At 48.9% G+C, this 21,846-nt stretch overlaps 1 protein-coding gene, 1 long non-coding RNA gene and 1 other non-coding gene across 5 annotated transcripts; 1 reads left to right on the top strand and 2 right to left on the bottom strand.

Moving 5' to 3' along the window:
• Positions 1-1,547: 1,547 nt before the first annotated feature.
• Positions 1,548-15,955, bottom strand: Cdc42ep2 (CDC42 effector protein 2). 2 transcript variants are annotated; one of them, XM_040749151.1, is made up of 2 exons: positions 15,850-15,955; positions 1,548-3,015 (listed from the first exon to the last, which is right to left on the bottom strand). In XM_040749151.1, exon 2 carries the CDS (start codon positions 2,694-2,696, stop codon positions 2,052-2,054), a length of 645 nt encoding a protein of 214 aa, XP_040605085.1. In that variant the 5' UTR covers positions 2,697-3,015; positions 15,850-15,955; the 3' UTR covers positions 1,548-2,051. The 2 variants fall into 2 exon arrangements, with proteins under 2 accessions (XP_040605085.1, XP_012976480.1); XM_013121026.3 differs by lacking the exon at positions 15,850-15,955 and adding an exon at positions 9,982-10,069.
• On the bottom strand, positions 6,522-6,627 carry LOC121135571. The gene has a single exon (XR_005872668.1). It is a non-coding gene; the product is annotated as a U6 spliceosomal RNA (small nuclear RNA).
• LOC110341735 lies at positions 10,135-15,753 on the top strand. Of its 2 annotated transcripts, none has more exons than XR_002383718.2 (3): positions 10,135-10,638; positions 14,439-14,570; positions 14,827-15,753. It is a non-coding gene; the product is annotated as an uncharacterized LOC110341735 (long non-coding RNA). The 2 variants fall into 2 exon arrangements; XR_005878312.1 differs by having other exon boundaries at positions 14,284-14,570.
• Positions 15,956-21,846: the final 5,891 nt, after the last annotated feature.

Here is a 21,846-nt window from a genome sequence, read left to right as displayed (position 1 = left end):
TGTATATGTGTATAAATGTATTCCATATGTGTTCTCTGGAAGAACAGCAAATACTCTTAACTACTGAGGTATTTCCAGCCCTCAGGTGTAATTTTCTTTATTTTTTAAACTATGCTTTGTTTGCAGGTGTGTCTGGGCACCGTGTGTGCTTGGTGCCAGGGTGAGGCCAGAAGAGGGTCTCAGATCCTCTGGAACTGAAGTTACAGATGATTGTGAGCTGTGGTTTCTGGGAATTGAACCCTGGCCCTCTGGAAGAGCAACTAATTCTCTTATTAATCTCTGAGCCATCTTACTAGTCTCCTGCAATTTTTTAAAAGTATGTTGTACTCAGCTGGGCGGTGGTGGCACACGCCTTTAATCCCAGCACTCGGGAGGCAGAGGCAGGCGGATCTCTGTGAGTTCGAGGCCAGGCTGGACCGACAGCCTCCAAAACAATACAGAGAAACCCTGTCTCGTAAAACCAAAAAAAAAAAAAACAAAGTATGTTATACTCATCCATGGTTGGCTGAATTCATGAATGTAGAACCCATAGATACACAGGACCAATTGTATATTGTATCTTTTTTTTTAGTTAGAAAATGCAAAGTCTTATTATCGAATCCACTCCCAAGTACAGAATTTCTGTCCATTCTCTTACTAGTTCATCTCAATCTTTTGCAATATAAAAACAGTTATAGCGTCAGGTGTTGGTGGCGCACACCTTTAATCCCAGCACTCGGGAGGCAGAGGCAGGCAGATCTCTGTGAGTTCGAGACCAGCCTGGTCTACAGAGCAAGTTCCAGGACAGCCTCCAAAGCCACAGAGAAACCCTGTCTGGAAAAACAAACAAACAAAAAACCCTGTTATAGCATTAATTGAAGGGCAGAGATGTAGCTCAGTTGACAGGGTGCCAACCTAACATGCAAGAAGATCTGGGTTCTATCCACAGTACCACATAAACTGAACCCAGGTCCTCTGTAAAAAGCTAGCATTCTTACCTAGTGAACCATCTTTGCAGCCCCTTCCAGCCCCTCCCTGCCAGACATCTAAGTCAATGTCCAGTAGCCACCACTGATACTTGGTTAGTGTGATAGTGAATCTTGGTCATCAACTTGATGAAATCATCATGGAAACACTCTGTAGGGGGTCTATGAAGGAATTTCTAGATCTAGTTAATGGCAACGTGGGTGGCACCATCTAGTGTGCTGGGTCCCAGACAGGAAAAAAGAAAGTGATCAGTGCACCCGCACGCACTGTCTTTCCCTTCTTGACTGTGGACACAGCATGACCAACTGCTGGAGCTCCTGCTCTCATGATTTCCTCTATGTGATGGGCCATACTGTACCTGCAGAACTATGAACCAATAGAAAACTTCTCTGAAGCTGTTTTGATGGATCAGATATTTTGTCATAGCAACAAAGTATCCAACGCAGGTTATCCTTGTTTCATTTTCATTGTGGGTGCAGACTTAAGCACAGCCTCTGGAATCTTCTAGGGTGTGGCTTTTCTCATATGAGCCTACTGTCATGGAGACTGGCCCACCTTTGGAAGGAAACCTGGAACAAGGGTACAGGATGCTCAGCCACCAGCAGCAGCATGTTTTATTGCAACCAGAATCCCCTGGTCATGTGAAGAAGGGATGGGACAGGACACAGCGTAACTGCCTGGTTATGGACAACATGCTCCCAGACCAGGACACAGAGACAGCTGGGAAGGTATCAAATGATGCTGAAGTGGAGGGTAGCTGGAAAGGGGGTAGAATCCATTTCAGCAGAGTCTTCCTTGAGTGGGACCTGAGGGAAAGGGGACAATTGGAAGTGAGGGTTCAAATGACCTAAGAGGCTCAGAAGTATCTGGGGCAACTTTTGCATGAGTCCCCTGTGGATGTTGTTAGAGGAAAGCAAAGATGCACTCTGTCCATTGGGAGGAGGGAAGGAAAGACAGGCTCAAAGTGACAGTCACTGGCAGCACCCATGGTGGGACCTGGGATCCTGACTCCTAGATCAGGACCACGTCCATAGATGTCTCAGGTGTCACCACAGCCTGGGTGACCTGTCTGCTCAGCCAAGAGTCTATGTGGGGATCTGCACACGGCTCAGGTCCTGATCCATGATCTGGAGGACATCATCCAGGATAGAAGGCCCCAGGTCCACGTGCAGAGACAGCAGGGAGCTGGCATGGGACAGGAAAGGCTCCTCAGCCTCAGGCTCTGGGCTCACCCCATTGTGGGGCGAGCTGGCCTCTGGAATCCTCCAGATGTTCACATTTCCTGCCTCCTGTGGGGAGGACTTTGGAGAAGGCTGTGGTGACTCCAGGTGCAAGCGAGGGGGCTTAGGGGGAGCCTGGGCTGTGGGCAGGGTGAGGGCCTGAGGACCACCAATGACAGGAAGGGAGATGGCGTTTTTGAGCAGAGGTGAAAGCCCGTCAGGGAGCTCTCGCCCACACACTGTGGCTGTGCGAGTGAACTGGAAGGGAAGGTCAAAGCTGCCATCCTCCTCAGCCTCCTCCACTGCTGTTCCTGGAAGGAGGTGGAACTTGCCCTGCAGGAAGGAGATGTCCCCAAACATGTCATCCCCACCACCACTGCCAATGTGAATAGTGTGACGGAAGTCCCCAAGTGGTGGGCTAATCATGTCTGAGGACAGCAGGTCCCGAAGCTTCTCTTTCTTGCCTTTGCGGCTGCCACGCTTCAGATAAATGGGGACCTTCGTGGACATGGTGACTCCAGCACACAGCCCTGGCCACTCAGTCCTTAGTGCCCTCTCAGCACCCTCAGCCCAGAACGCTAGCTCCAGACGGTGGTGGTCAGATTCCACACTTGTAAAAAGTAAAGATTAGAGGGTAATGTGATCAAAGTTAGCCCGAGGAATTGGGAAAAGTTAAAGGCCAACGAAGACAGGGTATGTGGACACACTTCACTTTTCTTCCCAAGTGGACGAAAGCCTTTTGGAGAACGGAGGCAGAAAGGTGAGGTCTCGTCAGTAGTGATGTTTTCCTCTTGTTCCAAGATTCTTTCCTTAGTCCAAGGTTGGGAAGCTGAAGTGAAAGAAAACATAAATCAGGGACAGGAAGACAACAGACAAAGCCGAAATGCATGTCAGTTATGCCAACATTCAGGAGACACAGATGAAGGATCAGGAGTTCAAGACCAGCCCAGGCTACATTAGATCCTGCCTCAAAACAATACACAACAAACAAGAGTTGGGGATGTAGCTTAGTTGTAGTGATTGCCTAGCATGTAGGAAGCCCTCATTCAGTCCCCAGTGCTCCATAAACGTGTGGCAGTGCTCCGGTATCCTTGGCACCTGAAGGGTAGAAAAGGAGATCAGGAATACAAGGTTAACCTTGGCTACATACCAACTTTTGACTGAAACCAGCCTCAGATACGTAAGGCCCTGTCTTTTTTTTTTTTTTGGTTTTACGAGACAGGGTTTCTCTGTATTGTTTTGGAGGCTGTCGGTCCAGCCTGGCCTCGAACTCACAGAGATCCACCTGCCTCTGCCTCCCGAGTGCTGGGATTAAAGGCGTGTGCCACCACCGCCCGGAGGCCCTGTCTTTAAAAAATGGAGAAAAATAGCTGGGTGGTGGTGGCACAAGCTTTTAATTCCAGCTCTCAGGAGGCAGAGGTAGGCGGATCTCTGTGAGTTTGAGGACAGCCTGATCTACAGAATTCCAGGACAGCCAGGGCTACACAAAGAGAAACCCTGCCTTGAAAAAAAATGGAGAAAACATAGAGGGGAGAAGGGGCAGGTGAGACAGCTCAGAGGGTAAAGCACTCGCTGTAGAAGCTTGCAGACCTGAGTTTGATCTGCAGAGGCCGCAGTGAGAGAGAACTGCCTTCTGAAAGTTGTCCCATGCAGGCTGTGGCATGTGCCCACACTCACACACACCATAATAAAAATAACTTTTAAAAACAAAAAAAAAAAGTCAACTCTCACGTGGGGCTTAGCAGATCTTACCTTTAACGACAGCACAAGGAAGGCAGAGGCAGGTAGGTCTCTGTTACTTGAGGCCAGCCTGGTCTACATAGCAAGGATCTGTCTTGTTGTTGTTGCTTTTCAAGACAGGGTTTTCCTGTGTAGCACTAGCTGCACAGGAGCTCTCTGTAGACCAGGCTGACCTCGAACTCAGAGAGAGATCCAACTGTTTCTGCCTCCTAGAGCTAGGATTAAAGACGTGGGTTAAACCCCCTCCTTTGATTTTGGTTTTTGGTTTTTGGAGACAGGGTTTCTCTGTATTGTTTTGGAGGCTGTCCTGGAACTTGCTCTGTAGACCAGTCTGGCCTCAAACTCACAGAGATCCACCTGCCTCTGCCTCCGAGTGCTGGGATTAAAGGTGTGTGCCACCAATGCCTGGCTTTGTTTTTTGTTTTTAAACGGTTTGACTATATTGCTCTGGTTGACATAGAGTTCATTATGTAGACTAGGTTGATCTGGAAGTCAAAGAGATCCACCTACCTTTGCCTTTCAAGTGCTCAGACTAAACTTGTAAAAGACAACACCCCTTCCCAAGTCTCTTGAGGGAAAAATGGAGGCCCAGAATGTTAACGGTAAGTCCTTAGACACCTACAAACCCCTGCCCCTGATCCCTGGCTCTGCTTATTGCTCCTGCCCGGGTATTCACCCATATCCCTGACCTCCATCAGCTATATTCTGCCGCACAGGAAGTGCCTCATTGTATGTGAGTCCCACCATTGGTATCAACTCCTACTCAATGGAGGATGGAGAGTTGGAACCCTCCTCTCCCACCCAGGCCTGGTACTGTGCTGGGAACACAGCCAACAATGCTGAAGGGCAAATGCCTCGCACTGGACCCATCACTTCCTGATTGGAGGTTTCCCTTCCCTCCTCCCTCAGGTCAGGCACAGAGGCTGAGTCTGGTGTATCTGTCTGACACTCCTCCTTGCCCCCCCCTCTTCCCAGCTCCTCCACCCTGCCCCCTGCCTCTCCCTCTAGTGCCAGCATAGAGAGACATGGAGCAGGATACACAATACTTTTTTGGGATTGGCATTCTTCTGAGAACTTTGCCAATGTTACCACAAAATTCCTCTGATCCCCATTTGAACATTAAAACTCTCGGGGCTGCCATGAAGCTCTGGCAGAGTGCATACCTTGCATGAGAAACAAATAGAAACAAACAGGAAGTATCAAAAACAGTTTGGATTTCTGCAAGACACTACAGAGAGAGGCAAGCAAAATGTGGAAACATGGTCAAAAGGATGCCACTAATCTTTTTTAGCTTTATTATGTATATGAATACTTTGACTGCAAGTAGGTAAGTGGGCCACATACATGAGGTGAGAAGCGAGCATCAAATGCCCTGGAACTGGAGCTACAGTTGGTTGTGAGCCACCATGTGGGAGCTGGGAACCCAACCTCTGCAAAGGCAACAAGTGCTTTAATCACTGAGCCATCTCTCCAGGCCCGAGAGGGTGTCATTTATTAAAAGTATTGACTAACCAAGGCTCCTGCCATCCATACTCCATATATGCCAGCATGCATAGGATCCTATCTTTTTTTTTTTTTTTTTTTTTTTTTGGTTTTTCGAGACAGGGTTTCTCTGTATTGTTTTGGAGGCTGTCCTGGAACTCTGTAGACCAGGCTGGCCTCGAACTCAGAGTGCTGGGATTAAAGGCGTGCGCCACCAACACCCGGCCAGGATCCTGTCTTAACATGAGAAATGAGAAAGAATCAGGAAGGTTGTATAACAGTTGAAAGAGAGGTGGTATGTGGTCACTGCTTTGGAAGGAAGGGTATTCCTAGCAGGTGATCTGTAATATACATGTATGAAGGGGTGTTGGCCTAAATGCTGATGATGGTATAATTTCAGGCTGACTTCGCTCTTGTTTAGACATTTTGAGGGGGGACTGAGTCTCACCTTGACTGGCCTGCAACTCAGAAATTTGTCTGTATCTGTCTTCTGAGTGCTGGAACTAAAGGTGAGTGCTACCATGCCCAGATTCTTTTTTTTTAGATTTATTTATTTATTACATATACACCAGATTGAATTATAGATGGTTGTGAGCCACCATGTGGTTGCTGGGAATTGAACTCAAGACCTCTGGAAGAGCAGTCAGTGCTCTTAACCTCTGAGCCATCTCTCCAGCCCCCTCATGCCCAGATTCTTAAAAATTAAAAAAAACACAGTGGAAGACACTGAAGAGATGGCTTGTTGTGAAGAATATTACTGTTCTTCCAGGAAACATGAGTTCAGTTCCCAGCACCCACATGGCAGCTCACAACCATAAGTAACCATGGGATCTGATGTTCTCTTCCAGCTTCCTCAGGTATCATGCACAAAGGAACACACAACATACATAGGCAAAATACTTATATACATAAAATAAGAAAAATAAGAAATCTTAAAAAAAAAAGGAGCAGGGCAGGCCAGGTGGTGGCGCATGCCTTTAGTCCCAGCACTTGGGAGGCAGAAGCAGGTGGATCTCTGTGAGTTCGAGACCAGCTTGGTCTACAAGAGCTAGTTCCAGGACAGCCTCCAAAGCTACAGAGAAACCCTGTCTCGAATTACCAAATATATATATTAATAGTAATGGATGATTCACAAATTTGAGTGTCATTCTTGCACAGAGACCACACTAACCATCTCTGTATTGTTCTGATTTAGTATATATGCTGTTCAGTTTTATATAAATGCAGTTTTCTTTTTTGAGATGCTGTGTAAAAACATAAAACAAATAAAAATCCAAAAAACTGAGTATACTCCAGCCATCAGTTTCTTAATAAGCATGTATTGTTTATGTAGTCAGGGGAAAAAAGCAAAACTATGTTTAAGGTGGCAAAAATGCACTGCGAATGGGGGTCATGCCGGTTACACAAAGAAGGAAGCAGAGGTGGAGCCAGTCCACCCTCAGTCCCTTGGTGGGGGTTGGTGTGTGGAGGGTCTGATGGCCCTACACGCTCATTTGACTTCACTCGGAGAATCCAGTACAAAAGGTAAGGAAACGTATCCAAGCCCAGATCACAGCCAAGGGCAGGGCCAGAGTAGAAGCCAGAGGAGCCCACTTTCCTACACTAAGCCTCCTCTCAGCCAGCCCATACCTGAGCAAAAGAGACATCCCCCATTTCCTCTGCCTCAGTCTCCATCCTGGGCAGGCTAAGGGTAATCAGGAAGGGCAGGAAGGAGGCAGCAGGATGCAGGCAGGGCACAGTCCTAAGTGACACCATCCTAGCACAGGCCCTTGCTCAGGAAACCCCACCCCAAGGCCGGACACCCTAGGCCAGTCATGCTGAACCATGGAGGCTGGACATCCCTGGGCTCCAGAGCACCTGCAGCCAACAGGAAACAAAGGAAAGACTCTCATGGCAGATTACAGCTATTCTAGAGGAGCTGTGGGAAGAGTCCCGTCTCTGACTTATTCTGTGAGGGAGAGTTTGGATGACTGTTGAGATCTGCCCAGAGCCTGGGCCTGGCCCTTCCCCCCCCACCCCCACTCTGTCACACTAGAGCTCCAAGACAACTTGGGTGTTTCCACAGCAAAGTGGGCGTCCCTGACAGCTGTCTCACTCTGAGCCAGATGTACCCACCCAAATCCAGATGTGAGGAGAACAGAGGCTAAAGGGAAGGGTGGGGCCAGTATCACCACCCAGGAGAAAGCTGGGGATAACAACCAGCAACCCTAAATAGAAGATCTAGCAACCACAGGATCAGAGGCTCCAGGCTGCCAGGGGGGTTTCCTTACACATTAACTCTCTAAGCCACGCTGTGGTGGGTACCATTACTGTCCTAGATAGCCACCAGAGTGTGACCTCAGAGATATGAAGGAGCTTCAGCAAGGTCATCAGCAAGCAAGAAAAGGCACTGGTGCCAAGGCTAGCCATGTGGCTTCAAGGCAGTGGCCCATCCAGTGGTGACATGGATGGGAAACGGAAGAGGAATTATCAAGTCTCCAGGCTTCCTCTATGCAGTCATATCCCTTGGCTGCCACTTCCCCAACTTGCAAGTGTTCGGAGCTACAAGAATGAACTCTGATTAGAGCGAGACTGGCAGGAGGAGCTTCCTCCAGCAATGGGAGGAGCAGACGGGAACCACCCCAGCTCTGTGGGTTGCCCTGGACAGCAACACTGGGCCTCCCTCAGAGAAAATGACTTCCTGGAGGCAGATCCCCTCTGGTCATGGAGAATATTTAGCTCTGTTCACTATGGATGTTCATGGAAATTCCCCTCCTTCCATACATACTTCAAAACTAGTGACTTTTTTTTCTTTTTTTCTTTTTTTTGTCACAAGGTCTCACTATACAGGCCAGGCTGGCCTCAAACTCACAGACATCTGCTTACTTCCACCTCCCGAGTACTGGGATTAAAAGGTTGCCACCTGAAATTGGGCAGTGGTGGCACACACCTTTAATCCTAGCACTGGCAAGGAAGGAAGAGGCAGGCAGATCTCTGTGAGATCTAGGTCAGCCTGGTCTACAGAGAGAGTTCCAGAACAGCCAAGACTACATACTGAGTCCCTGTTGAACATTTAAGTCTAAAAAAAAAAAAAAGTATGCTACCATGCCCAGCTCTGGTGTGATTTTTGCCTTTTCTCTTAAATGTTTACTAAAAAGGGTTTTTGTTTGTTTTTTTTCTGGACAGGATTTCTCTGTGTAACCAGTTGTCCTGACTGTCATGGCTGGTAGTCACTCTGTAGAACAAGACAATCGAACTTAGAAATCTGCCTGTCTGTAAGAACTAAAAAACTGTCTCTAAAAAACAAGCAAACAAAAATTTAAAAAGTTGTATTTATTGTTATTGTGTGTGTCTGCACATGCGCACACAAGCTCCTCCATAGTTTGTATGTACTATGGCATGTGTGTGGAGGTCAGAGAACAACTCTGCAGAAGTCAGTTCTTTCCTTCCATCTTTACATGTTTTGGGGATAGAACTCATCTCCAAGCTTTCTCCGCAAGCGATTTTCGCTGAGACATCTTGCCAGCCCAAAAGAAGTGGTTTGGAATCTAGTTCCCACCTGGGACTCTGTGACCTTGGGCAACGCAAGGACTCACCTTCTCCAACATTAAAATGGTCTGGCCCATTGCTATACTGGAAACTAGAGGCTCTACACAAATAGAGATGCGTGGACAGCCACTATCAGAGAATATTCAACAAATATCTGCAGGGGCTTTCTCAAACCCTTCAGCTCTCCTTGGTTGCAAGAACAAAAATCGAACCCTACTCAGCCCCCAGGCATGGGTCTCCTCTTGGCCAGCTGTGACAGGGCCACCTCAGAATCTGGTTCTCCAGCAGCGGACTCCCTCCCTGTGTCCCAGTGCAGAAAAGAGCTAGAATCCGTGGTCGCTAGGTGGCGCGCGCGCCCTCGCTATCACCCAGTGTTCTAGGGTCCCACGGAGCACACCCGCTCCAGGGAGACGCCCACCGAGGAGCTGCGCGCTCAAATTCCCGAGGTGTATCACCCATACGGTCTTTTTCTCTGGATCGCACAATCAGACCACGGTGAGGGTAGAATTGCGATGATCGGAGACCTTGCACGGGTCCCCAAGCTAAGGGAGGAGCCTTGCCTGAGCTTCCCAGCCTGGGCGAGGTCTCAGTGTCTGCTTGGCGCACCGCCAGGTTTCGGACGTGCAGGCCCCCGCCCTCCCGCGAGCCCCGCTGCTCAGCCCTGGCTCGTGTTCCCGCGCCGACCCCTCCAGTTCCCCAGCCAAGCGCTGCCCAGAGCGGCCCAGATCTGTTTCAGTAACATTGCAGCTAAAGATAGGAGGACACCTCACCATTCGCTAAAAATACGGCCTCCAGCCCAGGCGGGGACACAGGCCAAGGAGAAGATGCTCCCTGGTCCCGGAGTTCCAGAACAGAACACTGCATGCAGCAGGGAGCTACTAAACTGACAGCACAGCGCCCTGAGCGCTGTGGGAGGTCAAGGGTACGGGGGCGGGGACCCAGTCGCTTGCTAAGAGGTCTGATCTGGAGCCAGGACCGAGCACCACCCTGGAGAGGACTCTCCAAGATGCCACCACAGGCCTGAAAAACCTCAGCCCAAACTCACCTTGAGGAGCGCGGGCAAGGCTGCAGAGCTGCGCGTCTGGGATACAGCACCAGGGAGGGCCTGGGAACTTACAGTATGGACCTCAGGCCCTAAGCCCCACCTCCAGCGCCCAAAGCCAATCCCGGGCCGTTTCTCTCCAGTCCCTTCCCACACATCCCCGCCCACCGCGGCACCGCCCAGGTTCTCAGTTCTGCAGACTCCGCTGCAAGATTCCAGAGCCTCAACCTCCAGCAATTCAGAGCACTAGTCAACGAGTAGCAGCGATGGATTTGAGGACGCCAGCTGTGCATGTTGGAGTCAAAACTTTGGGCTAGAAGAAGCGCTGGGCCAGCAAAGGCCGGAAGAACGAATTCTTGAGAAATCTCTAAGCGTCCTTGGATGGGTTTCCTTGTCGGAAAGACTCAGACCCGGGAGGCTTCCGCACTAATGTATTCTGTGACTCTACGGGAATGAACTGGGGTTTGCAAGCGTCTTACAAACTTAGGACGCTTTGAAGAGTTTTCTCTAAACTAGGAGTGAGGGTGACAGAAAAGAGGGAGAGAGAAAGATTCGGGGAGAGCGCGGCGCAGACAAAAACAGAAACACAGAGACAGACCAAGGAAGACCTAGAGAGACTGGGCATGCCTGTGTTTGGCTGTCCGGCTAGGTGATTTCCAGGTGGGTTTGAGCTAGTACAGAGCTTCGTTCATTCATACAGGCACACAGGATCAGAAACAGCTATTGAAGGGCAGGTCCTAAGGTTGCTGAGACAGACAAAGGGGAACTTGTCATTGCTCTGTTTTGTGACTTCGTGGAGTAAGTTTGCTGACTGTCTACTTGTGGTTTGGGAGGCTGAGTGGTCAAGAAATTCAAGGTCCCAGGCACAGAATGCCAGCCTTTCAGGTGGATAAGTTTTAAAAGGGATGAGCCAAAATAAAAGTGGACATCTGGGAGGGAAAGAGCCAGAGTGCTTGGCTTCCAGATAGCAAATGCAGAAAGGGGGTGTGTGTACATGAGGGAAGGGTGCTGGGGTGGGGGATGTGTCAATCAAGCCAGGAGGGAGGGGAGAATGGGAAGAACTATGAGTCACACGTCCCTGAAGATGTCCATGCTCTGGACTAGGAAATACAATTCTGAGGAGCTCAGTGAGTTTCCCTGTATCCCTCTTTTTCTTTTTTTCCTTTTCTTTTCTTTCTTTTTTTTTTTTTTTTTTTTTTTTTTTTTTTAGTTTTACAAGACAGGGTTTCCCCGTGGCTTTTTTGGAGGCTGTCCTGGAACTCAACTATGGAGACCAGGCTGGCCTCCAACTCGTGGAGATCCGCCTGCCTCTGCCTTCCGGGAGCTGGGATTAAAGGCATGCACCACCAATGCCCGGCGTTAATCCCTCTTTTTAATCCCCAGCCACACATGCATGTATGCACACACACACACACACACAACCCTCACACATATGCATCCCTAGATCAAGAGCTTCACATTTTAACCTCTGGAACCTATGTGGGAAGGGGGAATTTCAATTACCCGGGAATTACGATAAGCAGAACTCTTGGGTTCAAGCAGTTCTCCATCCTCAATCTTCCAAAGAGTAGGGACTTATGTATGTAGACCACCATGTCCTGTTCAACTAACTTTAGAAGACAGCTTATCCTCGGCTAGGCATATACTTTATTTAGTGCATAGAGTATCATGTGTGAGACCCTGGGTTCCGTCTTCAGCACTGCATAGACAGGATAGATGGTACAAGTCTGTGATCCCAGCACTCAGAAGGTGGAGGCCGGAGGATCAGGAGTTCAGGGTTATTCTCCTCAGCCATAAAGTTAACTCAAGCCCCAAAATAAAAGAGGAAAACTAACTTTTAAATGTTGTTCTCTGACCTCCAAGTCCAACCACAGCAAACATGCATGCCCCCCTACCTCCACAAAAATCAGTGTAATTTATTTTTCAGACAGAGTCTCACTATGTGACTCTGGCTGGCGTGGAGTTCACTATGCAGAGCAAGCCTGTATCAAACTCACAGAGATCCACCTGCCTCTGCCTCCCAAGTGCTGGGATTAAAGGTGTGGATCATCGTACCTGGCTCAACGTAGTTTTATTGTTGTTGCTGGGTTTGTTTGTTTTGTTTTCATTTTTTAAATTTGTTTTGAGACAGGGTTTCTCTTCATAGCCTTGGCTGTCCCTGAACTCACTATGTTGATCAGGCTGGCCTTGAACTCACAGAAATTGACCTGCCTCTGCTGTCAATTATTATTATTATTATTATTATTTTGGTTTTTCGAGACAGGGTTTCTCTGTGGCTTTGGAGGCTGTCCTGGAACTCGCTTGGTAGTCCAGGCTGGTCTCGAACTCACAGAGATCCTCCTGCCTCTGCCTCCTGAGTGCTGGGATTAAAGGTGTGCGCCACCACCGCCCGGCTCTGCTGTCAATTATTAAAGAAATAAAGATAGTCCTCAATGGGACAAGTTTAATTGCAAGGGACCTTAAAAATAGAAAAGACAAAAGAATGAAAGAAGGGCCACAACCTAGGCCGGGCAGCACATGCCTGACATCCCAGCGCTAGAGAGCGGGGAAGCAGAGGCAGAGTAATTACTTCAGCTTTGAGACCAGCCTGGTCTACAGTGAATTACAGGCCAGCCTAGGCTGCATAGTGAGACCCTGTGTCAAAAACAAGAAAAACGGGGGGGGGCAGTAACAATGAAATGGTTCAGCTTCTGATCCTCCTGCCTCCACCTTCTGAGTGCTGGGATCACAGATCCCACAGGTCCATCCTGTCTATGCAGTGCTGAGAACAGAACCCAGGTCCATCCTGTCTATGCAGTGCTGAGAACAGAACCCAGGGCCATCCTGTCTATGCAGTGCTGAGAACAGAACCCAAGTCCATCCTGTCTATGCAGTGCTGAACATTGAAGGTGTGTGCACCATACCTGGCAGGATTTAATCTTCAGCTGTACTCCTTGCTCAGTGCCCCAGGACAGGTCAGGATTGACCTGGGTGGCTTAGGGGAAAACAGGATAGTACTGAAAAGGAACCTGGGACACACTGTCATATGGGTTGAGGGCTGTACTTTGAATATGTCCCCCAAAGGCCATCTTCTGGAGATTTACTCCCCACAGCAACAGTGTTGGGAGGTGGTGCATGCTGGAAGCTGTTTAGGTCAGAGGGCTCTAAGCCCACAAAAGGATTAGTGCCAACTATGGAAGGGTTGGAGGATCCAGGCCCACTTTCTCCTCTCCCCACACACTCGCTCTCTCTTCTGCCGCCTGCCAGGGGATGAAACAGTATGAGGACCCTCACCAGATGCCAGCTGCTGTCCAGATGTTCTGAGACATTCCAGCCTCCAGCACCACAGCTGGCAACAAAGCAGGAACTAACAGAAGTGGAGGGTTGGGGGAATCATAAGCTCCCCTCCACAGTGCTGCATTGCCAGCAAGCAGCCAGGACTCTTTGAGCTAGTCTCTGTAGGGGGGTGGTGGCAGGGGTGGGGCTGGAGCGGGTATGCAGAGAACAGCAGAGCAGACTGAAGCTGCCACCTGTGCTCTGGGAATTGTTTTCAGCCACCCTGCCTGGATGGGAAATGCTGCTTGGATGGCTCCTTGGCTCTTACTGTTATCCTGAGCAAGACAATGCCCTGGTCCCCACCCAGGATGGTGTGGCCCTGGGTTCTGCCTGTGCAAGTGCTTGAGCAGGACAGCTTAGCTTTTCCTCCATTTATGAACAGGCTAGAGACACAGAATCCCTGAGGAGATTCCCAGTGGGTGGGACTGTGCATACATGGGATTGTGTATGCATACCTGGGTTACCATTTGGAATCTCACAGTTAATCATTTATAGAATGGAATTTCTAGCTGGGCACTGTGGTATGTGCCTGTAATTCCAGCACTCAAAGGTTGAGACAGGAGGATTGCCATAATTTCTAGACTAACTACATATTGAGTTCCAGACCAGCCAGGTCTACAGAGTGATACCCTGTCTCAAAACAAAAGAAAAAAAATAAAAAGATTCCAGTTACTAAGCTGACTTCTTACACGACTCCTCAGGTTACATGTAAAGACCTAGGTGTGTGGAGGGTGGAGGCTGAAATGACCTAATTCTTTGGGGACAGTCTGGGTGGTTTGCACTTCTGTTAGAGACACTCAGGTAAGGGTCTACAGCTCCCAGGCTGAACTGTGTTCAAGTTGGATATCTCAATTGGGATATGCATGTGTCCATTGGGATGGTTTTTGGGCACTGTGGTGACTAAGAGGCAGGGCCGCCCAGAAGGCACAGAGAAGGGCTGTGCAGGCCATGATGGATACACTAGAAGTGAGGGTTTGGCTTTTGTCTTAGCTCACGGAATCCCTGACCTAGGATGGGCCTGCTAGGTCCAGCCCTACAGCTTCCTCCCCCACGGAGATGACCACACAGACTGACTCAGTCCTTCCTTCCACTCCCTGCCACTTCTTCCTGGAAATTGCCCTCATCTTGGGCCCTGACCTGATCAGCCCTGGGGAATACTGCCAGAAGTCCCCCACCCCCAAAGACTGGCCAGAACGAAGAGATCAACAGGGAGTTCCTTTCCTCTGCACTGGGCTGCAGCCAGATCTCCACTCCTTGGGAATACAAGACCCTGAAAGGTAGGAGGTATGAAAGCGATAACAGGGATGATCACCTAGGGGGCACCCAGAGAAGGCACTGGGAAGGGACGGAGTCTCACAAGGTGTGTGAGCTCCCCTCCTGGGTCACTCTGGGAGTGATGGAGGAGCTGTGTTCACCCCAGCCCCAAGCCTTGAATCCCAGCTTAGCACTGCTTGCAATGCCTGTGACCTGAGCCCACCCCAGGCCTTGGCTGGAGTTTTTTCCTTAACTGTTTTGTGTTTCCTTCCTCCCCAGGACTCCTGCCAAGCCCTGTCCTCCCCTCCTCCCTTGTCACCCCTTTTGGAGAACTTGACCATCCAAGTTTGAGGTTCCAGATGAGCAGTCATCCATGGAATCACCCCTAGATGGTGGCCTCTACCCTGGAGCCCTCCTTGGGAACTTGGTTTTAGGGGGACTTTCCTTTAGGTTTGAGTTTTGGCCTCTAGCCCAATGCCATGGGGGTTTTCCAGTTCTGTCCTAGTAGGGACAAGCTCAGGCACTTCCTCCCAGAAGCCTTTGGGAGTGTTCTGGCCCCATGACTGTCATTGGCCTAGGAAATAAGTTACAAGATGAGCAGAGCCTGCCTTCTGGACTTCCCGTGCCTAGGACTGCCTAGGTCCCTTGTTATTGTCATGAAAAGTCCTCCCATCTCAGGCTGTTTCAACCCTCAGTCCTCCCTCCTCTATCTGTGAGTGGTGGCATTGCAGGTGTGTGCCAGCATACCATCCTAAAAAGACTTCTGTTTGTCTGTATTTTGAGACAGGGTCTCTCTATATAGTCCTAGCTGCAACTCTATATGTAGACCAGGCTCTGACCTCAAACTCACAGAGATCTGCTTGCCTCTGTCTTCAGAGTGCCGATAAAGGTTTGAGCCACCATGCTTGGCCCAAAAAGTCACTTTTGCATGTGATCTTTTGTTGGAGCCCCGGAGACCTTTAAGTTGTAGCAGAACTAAGTGGCAGTTTGAATTGAAACAATTTGAATTGAAAAGTTATTATGAACAAACTGGTCATGCATACATTGGTTCCTGGAACAGGCTAAACATAAGGTGTTCTATAAGAAATATTTCCTTCTGTACCCAGGCCCAGTACTTTCCATTGCCCCTGTCATAATCCCCCGCCTTGCCTAAACTGCTTTATAAAAATGAGACCTTGCTAGCTAATAAACGAAGCCTTGACGCAACTCAGACTGACTCTTTCTTTACGCGCTTGGCTTCCACTTCTCTCTCCCTCCGTTTGACTCCTACAGGTGACACCCACTCGAGACCCAGTAAATAACCTGGCCTGCTGGACGGGTCAATCTTTGTCTCAGGACCTGCTGGACTACAGAAGACACAGTGGGCAAGCGAGGCCAACTCTGGAACAAATAACCCAAGGTGAAAGAACAGCAGTTCTAAATCAACATGGACGTGATGTCACAAAGTCCCCAGGACAGCATCACACTCTGAATCACCATTAGTGGTTGACAACCAAAAGAAGGACAAAAGAGGCTCTGAAATGTGGTTCAGTAAATAAAGGTGCTTGCCACCAAGCCTGGCAACCTGAGTTCTATACCTACAACACACACGGTGGATGGTGGGAAGAAAGAACCAACTTTCAAAAGCTGTCCCTGACCTCCATATGTGCACCATGAAAATACACACCATACACACACACACACACACACACACACACACACACACACACACACCACACACACATCACACACACATCCACATCACACCACACATACCACACACACACATACCACACATACACTACATATACCACACACGTACAACACACAGAAACACATACACACCACACACATACCACACACACACATACAAAGAAGAACCACAGGGGCTGCAGAGATGGCTCAGCAGTTAAGAGCTCTGGCTGCTCTTCCAAAGGACCCAGGTTCAATTCCCAGCACCAACATGGCAGCTCACAACTGTCTGTAACTCCAGGTCCAGGACTTCTGACATTCTCACATGGACACACATGCATGCAAAACACCAATGATCATTTTTTTTTTTAATCTTGAAGAACCACAGAGATAGATTTGCTACCAGAGGTAGAGAAACAAAGACGAGGGTTAGCAAGGCTTCAAGGAAAGGGGGACATGTGAGCAGGGAATAATGGGTGAGCTGGAGTTTGCTAGGTGGAGAAAAGGAAGGACATTCCATGGGGACCATGGATGAGGTGCACACAGAGCAGGGCTCAGGAAAAATGGTGTGCTGGCTACATCTTTTTCTTTTTCTCTTGTCAACTTGCTGCAACCTAGAATCCTGGGAAGAGGGAACATCAATTCAGAAATTGCTCAGATCAGACTGGCCTGTGACCATGTCTGCCAGACTGCTGTGACTATTGGTTGGGCGGCACCGTCCCTCAGCAGGTGGGGCTGGGCTGAAAGCTGGCTGCTTGTATTCCACTGTGGCCCCTGAGCTCCTTCCCTGACTTTCCTCAGTGGTAGACAGTGACCTGGAAGTGTAAGCTATAAACCCTTCCCTCCCCACAGTGTTTTATCACAGCAGCAGAAAGCAAACTAGGGTAAGAGATGGGCTCCTTGTTTGTACACAGAACCTGTCACTCTTGTTCTGGAGGCTGCTTTCCAACTTTGCAGGCTCCAGTGTGACTGACCCTACACCTCAAACCCTAAAAGTGGGTTTGAGGCTTTTACTTGGCCAGTCTGAGCCATAGCAATAGTTCAGGGGCAGAAATGGTTTAACAGTAAATATGAGCTTGGAAACTTCCTGGGACTGTGAGAGTTCCAAAGGCCCAGACTAGGAATGCTAGTGATCAGCTTTGCTGCCCTCTGAGAAGAGCCTGCCTGAGAGTGAGAGCAACAGGGGGAAGCAGAGGCACTTCCTGTGAGGATGCACACTTATAATTCCAGTACTCAGGAAGTGGAAGCAGGAGGATCAGGAGTTCAAGGTCAGCTTGGACTACTCAAAACCTGTCCCACTCTCCCCTCCAAATAAAGAAAGCAGAGCCAAGAAGATGAATCTATGACATTGTTTGTGCTCCTGGTTCCAGCCATGCTCAAAGCATTTTCCATTACATTAGCTAACAAATTCCAGTTTTTGCTTGGGGTTTTGGTATAGTTTCTGTCACTTGCCACCGAGAAGCAAAGACTCATTGCTAAGTAAAGGCCAGCCAGAGATAGTCATAACATTTGCTGAATCAAGTCTTACAGAGGTATGCCACTGTGGCAGTTTGAATAAAAATGGCCCCCATAGGCCCATAGGGAGTGTGTGGAGAAGTGTGTCTCAGTCTCATCCTGCTGCCTGCAGATCCAGATGGAGAACTCTCAGCTCCTTCTCCAGCACCCTGTCTGCCTGTGTGCTGACATGCATTATCCTCATAGTCCATGACAATAATGGACTAAACATCTAAACTGTAAGCCAGACCCAATTAAATGTTTTCCTTTATAAGAGTTGCTGTGGTCACAGCAATTAAACAGACAGACACAATCAAAATAATCTTTTTGTTTTAAGAGACAGTCTCACTATGTAGGTCTGGCTGGTTTCAAATTCACTGTGCTGGCTAGTTTTATATCCACTCGACACAAACTAGAGTATCTGAACCTAAGGAGGGAACCTTAATTGGAAAAATGCCTCCATAACATTCTGCTGTAGGGCATTTTCTTTCTTTTTTTCTTTCTTTTTTTTTTTTTTTTTTTTTTGGCTTTTCGAGACAGGGTTTCTCTGTGTATCTTTTGGAGGCTGTCCTGGAACTCGGTCTGTAGACCAAGCTGGCCTCGAACTCAAGAGATCTCCCTCTGCCTCTGCCTCCTAAGTGCTGGGATTAAAGGCCATGTGCTACCACCACCATCGGCTGTAGGGCATTTTCTTAATTAGTGATTGAGAGGCCAGCCCATTGTGAATGAAGCCATCCCTAGGCTGGGTGGTTCTGGGTTTTGTTTTGTCGTCGTCCCCCGCCCCCCAGGACAGGGTTTCTCTGTATTGTTTTGGAGGCTGTCCTGGAACTAGCTCTGTAGACCAGGCTGGCCTCAAACTCACAGAGATCTGAGTGCTGGGATTAAAGGTGTGTGCCACCAACGCCCGGCGGTTCTGGTTTTTATAAGAAAGCAGGTACCAGGCAGTGGTGACATACGTCTTTAACCCCAACACTAGGGAGGCAGAGACAGACGGAAAAGGAAAAAACAAAACAAAACAAAACAAAAAAAACAGGCAGGCAGGCTGAGCAAGCCAGTAAGCATTCCTCCATGGCCTTTGCATTAGCTGCTGCCTCCAGGTCCCTGGCCTGTTTGAGTTCTGGTCCTGGCTTCCTTCAGTGATGGCCAACAATGTGGAAGTATAATCCAAATAAACCCTTTCCTCGCCAACTTGCTTTTTGGACAAGATGTTTCATTGCCACTACAATAGAAATCCTAACTAAGAAACTTGTATTGATTCTCCTGCCTCTGTCTCCCAAATGCTGGGATTATAGACTGAATTCCCATGCTCAACCGAGACTCACATTTCTTTTTTAATTTAGATTACTTTTTCAACAAGGTATCTTTTCATGTGGCTCAAAACTCAGAAGTTTTAAGAGTCAGTTTCTCTGTCACCCTTGACAGATGATGGCATTATCAGCTTTCCCAATCACTCCCAGAACTGTTGAGTAAGCGAGGCCCCTCCCATCTGTTTTACACAAATGCTAAATATTTAGACAAGTTGAGCCCCCAAATCCTGCAGGCACAGATGGGAGTCACAAGGAGGGCAGGACCCACTGTTGGGGGTGGATGACTGGGAAGGGGATGGAAAACCATCTTCTGTGGGGCCTCTGTTGTTTTCTGTTGGCATTATACTTTGCAGACTGCTTGCTGTGGTTTGGAGTACACCCATGCTGAAGTCTAATTCCAGCCAAGCCTAGTGGTGCAAGACTGTGATTCCAGCACTTGAGAGGTGGCATGTGCCACACACTCTAGCAGAACTAAGGGACAACTGCCAACAAGACTATCCTAGTCCCTGGGAATCGAGAGTGATAGCATAAGTGACAGCTATGGAACACTTAAGGAAGCAAGGGGCAGGAAAGTTGTGATTATTTTTGTTAAAGGCAGGGATTGGATGGGGCTCAGTGTCTGAGAGCATCTATTGTCTTTTAGACTACAATTCCCAGCATTCACATTCGGGTGGCTCCTAACTGCCTGTAACTTAGCTCCAGGGCAATCTGATTCCTCTAACCTTCTAGGGTACCTGCATTCACATGCATATAGCCCCCCACTCATAATTAAAAATAATAAAGAGCCAGGTGGTGGTGGTGCACGCCTCTAATCCCAGCACTCAGGAGGCAGAGGCAGGTGGATCTCTGTGAGTCCAAGGCCAGCCCGGTCTACAGAGTGAATTTCAGGACAGTCAAGACTACACAGAGAAACAGTCCTGAAAAAAAAAAAAACTTTCTCTGTGTAACCTCCCTAGCTGTCCTGGAACTTGCTTTGTAGACCAAGCTGGCCTTGAACTCACAAAGATCTGTCTGCCACTGCTTCCTGAGTGCTGAGGAGATTAAGGTCATGTGCCACCATGCCCTGCCTACCTTATAACTCTTTTAATTTATTGTCTTTCACATCATACATCTTGATTCCATTCCTCATCCCTTTTTATTTGCCCTCTGCCCTTGCAACACCCCCCACCATAAGCCTAAAAAAAATGCTGGTGGGATGGTTCAGCAGGAAAAGGCACTTGCCTAGAAAGCTCAATGACCTGAGCTCAGTCTCCAGAACTACTTGGTGGAAGGAAGAGAACCGACTCTCACAGATGGTCTTGACCTTCATATGCATGCTGTGGCTTACATGCCCCACCCAAATAAATAAATGTTAAAAAAACAAAGGCTGGTGAAGTAGTTCATTCAGCAGAGGGTTTGCCAGCATGAGTGAGGCTCCGGGTTCCATTTCCAGCACTGAATAAACACCCATGGGATCCCCGCACTCGGGAAGGAGGAGGACTAGGGTAAAGGCCAGCTTCAGCTATGTATTGAGTTTGAACAGGGTATGGGGGGACATGTGACACATATCCCTAGGGGCAACTTCTGTTGCTGTAGGCACTCATGGGAACAGCAGACTTTAAGGGAAACCTGTCTGGAGTCAGGAATGACCTTGCTCTCCATCTCTGTCTGGCCCCTCTCTGGTTAAGCCAGAACAGGCTCAGTGCAGTGAACTCCACACTGTCCCCGCTGGGTGGAAAAGCCTCCTCTGTTGGCACCAGGGTTGGGGACTGCTCTTGATGCTCCTGCTGTGTGCTGGAATAGCCCTGGAGCCCCTGAGCATAAGGAGTGAATGCAGTGAGCAGTGGGGACAGGGCTGGCTAGGCTGTTAGAGTAGTGTCCAGGAACCAGGGTCAGTGGGGTCATGGACAGCAGCTGTTTTTGAGACCTCTGAGCCAGGGCAGCTGCAGGCCCTCAGCTGTCAGGGAGGCTCAGGGCTGAGAGGAGCCTGGGGCTGGAGGAGGGTGGGAATGAGAATGTGGAGCTGGCTTTGGCCCAACCTGGTCTAAGGGCAGCCTACTCTAGGACCCTAGGCATTTCCAGGGCATTCTCACAGCAAGCAGAACTGACGGTATGTGAGAAGTGACCATTGACTGAACACAGCTGACTGAGCCCACCTTGGGTGTCTGTCTGCTCTCTTGGAAATCTTTGGAAGTTTCCCAGTCAGAACTTTGCATCTGCCTATCCCTACCATGCCCATCCAACTCTGACCTTTGCCTTGTGACTTTTAGTTCAAAAGTTGCCCACAACTTCCTTTATGGCTGGATCTACAGCATGACACCTAACCCCTGACAAGCTCCATGAACTGAATTTATAATAGTGACTACTATGTCACCCTTTCCAGGCCAAGGTCCCACCAGATCAGCTCCTGGTATGTCAATGCTCCTTCCTCCACCTCTCCTCCCAGACACAGGACTAGACTGGTTCCCAGGACTCCTCGTTACCCTAGTGGGTGGCTAAGTGCATCAATGCATGACACAGCTAAGAGACAGACTCATGACTCAGATTCCAGCCCCCTGGAGCCTTTACATTAAAGCAAAACTCACAGGTCCTCAGAAGGTCTTTCAATGTTGTGTAGCTAATGTGCTCAGACTTCCTCCAGCTAAGATTACATCTACAAGTTACTGTGTCGCCATGCCTGGCTATATATCTGGGGTATATAACAAACTTCAGTGTTGTAGAAGTGTTAGAATCAGCAGCTTTGTGATGGAGGGAAGAGCTGATGTGCATGTGCAGGACTATCAAGTGATTCTGCCAGGGCCAAGGACCCTGAGGTCAAGGGAAGGAGATCTACACTCAGGGTGACTCC

The sequence above is a fragment of the Mesocricetus auratus genome, unplaced genomic scaffold (assembly GCF_017639785.1).
Source record: "Mesocricetus auratus isolate SY011 unplaced genomic scaffold, BCM_Maur_2.0 Super-Scaffold_4256, whole genome shotgun sequence".
Classification (NCBI taxonomy): domain Eukaryota; kingdom Metazoa; phylum Chordata; class Mammalia; order Rodentia; family Cricetidae; genus Mesocricetus; species Mesocricetus auratus.
Note: the sequence above shows the minus strand (reverse complement) of the source record. Positions and strands in the feature narration are given on the sequence as shown.

What these genes read in the sequence shown, in the direction of transcription:
- Cdc42ep2 (XM_040749151.1), bottom strand. Translation starts at nt 2,696, where the DNA reads ATGTCCACGAAGGTCCCCATTTATCTGAAGCGTGGCAGCCGCAAAGGC.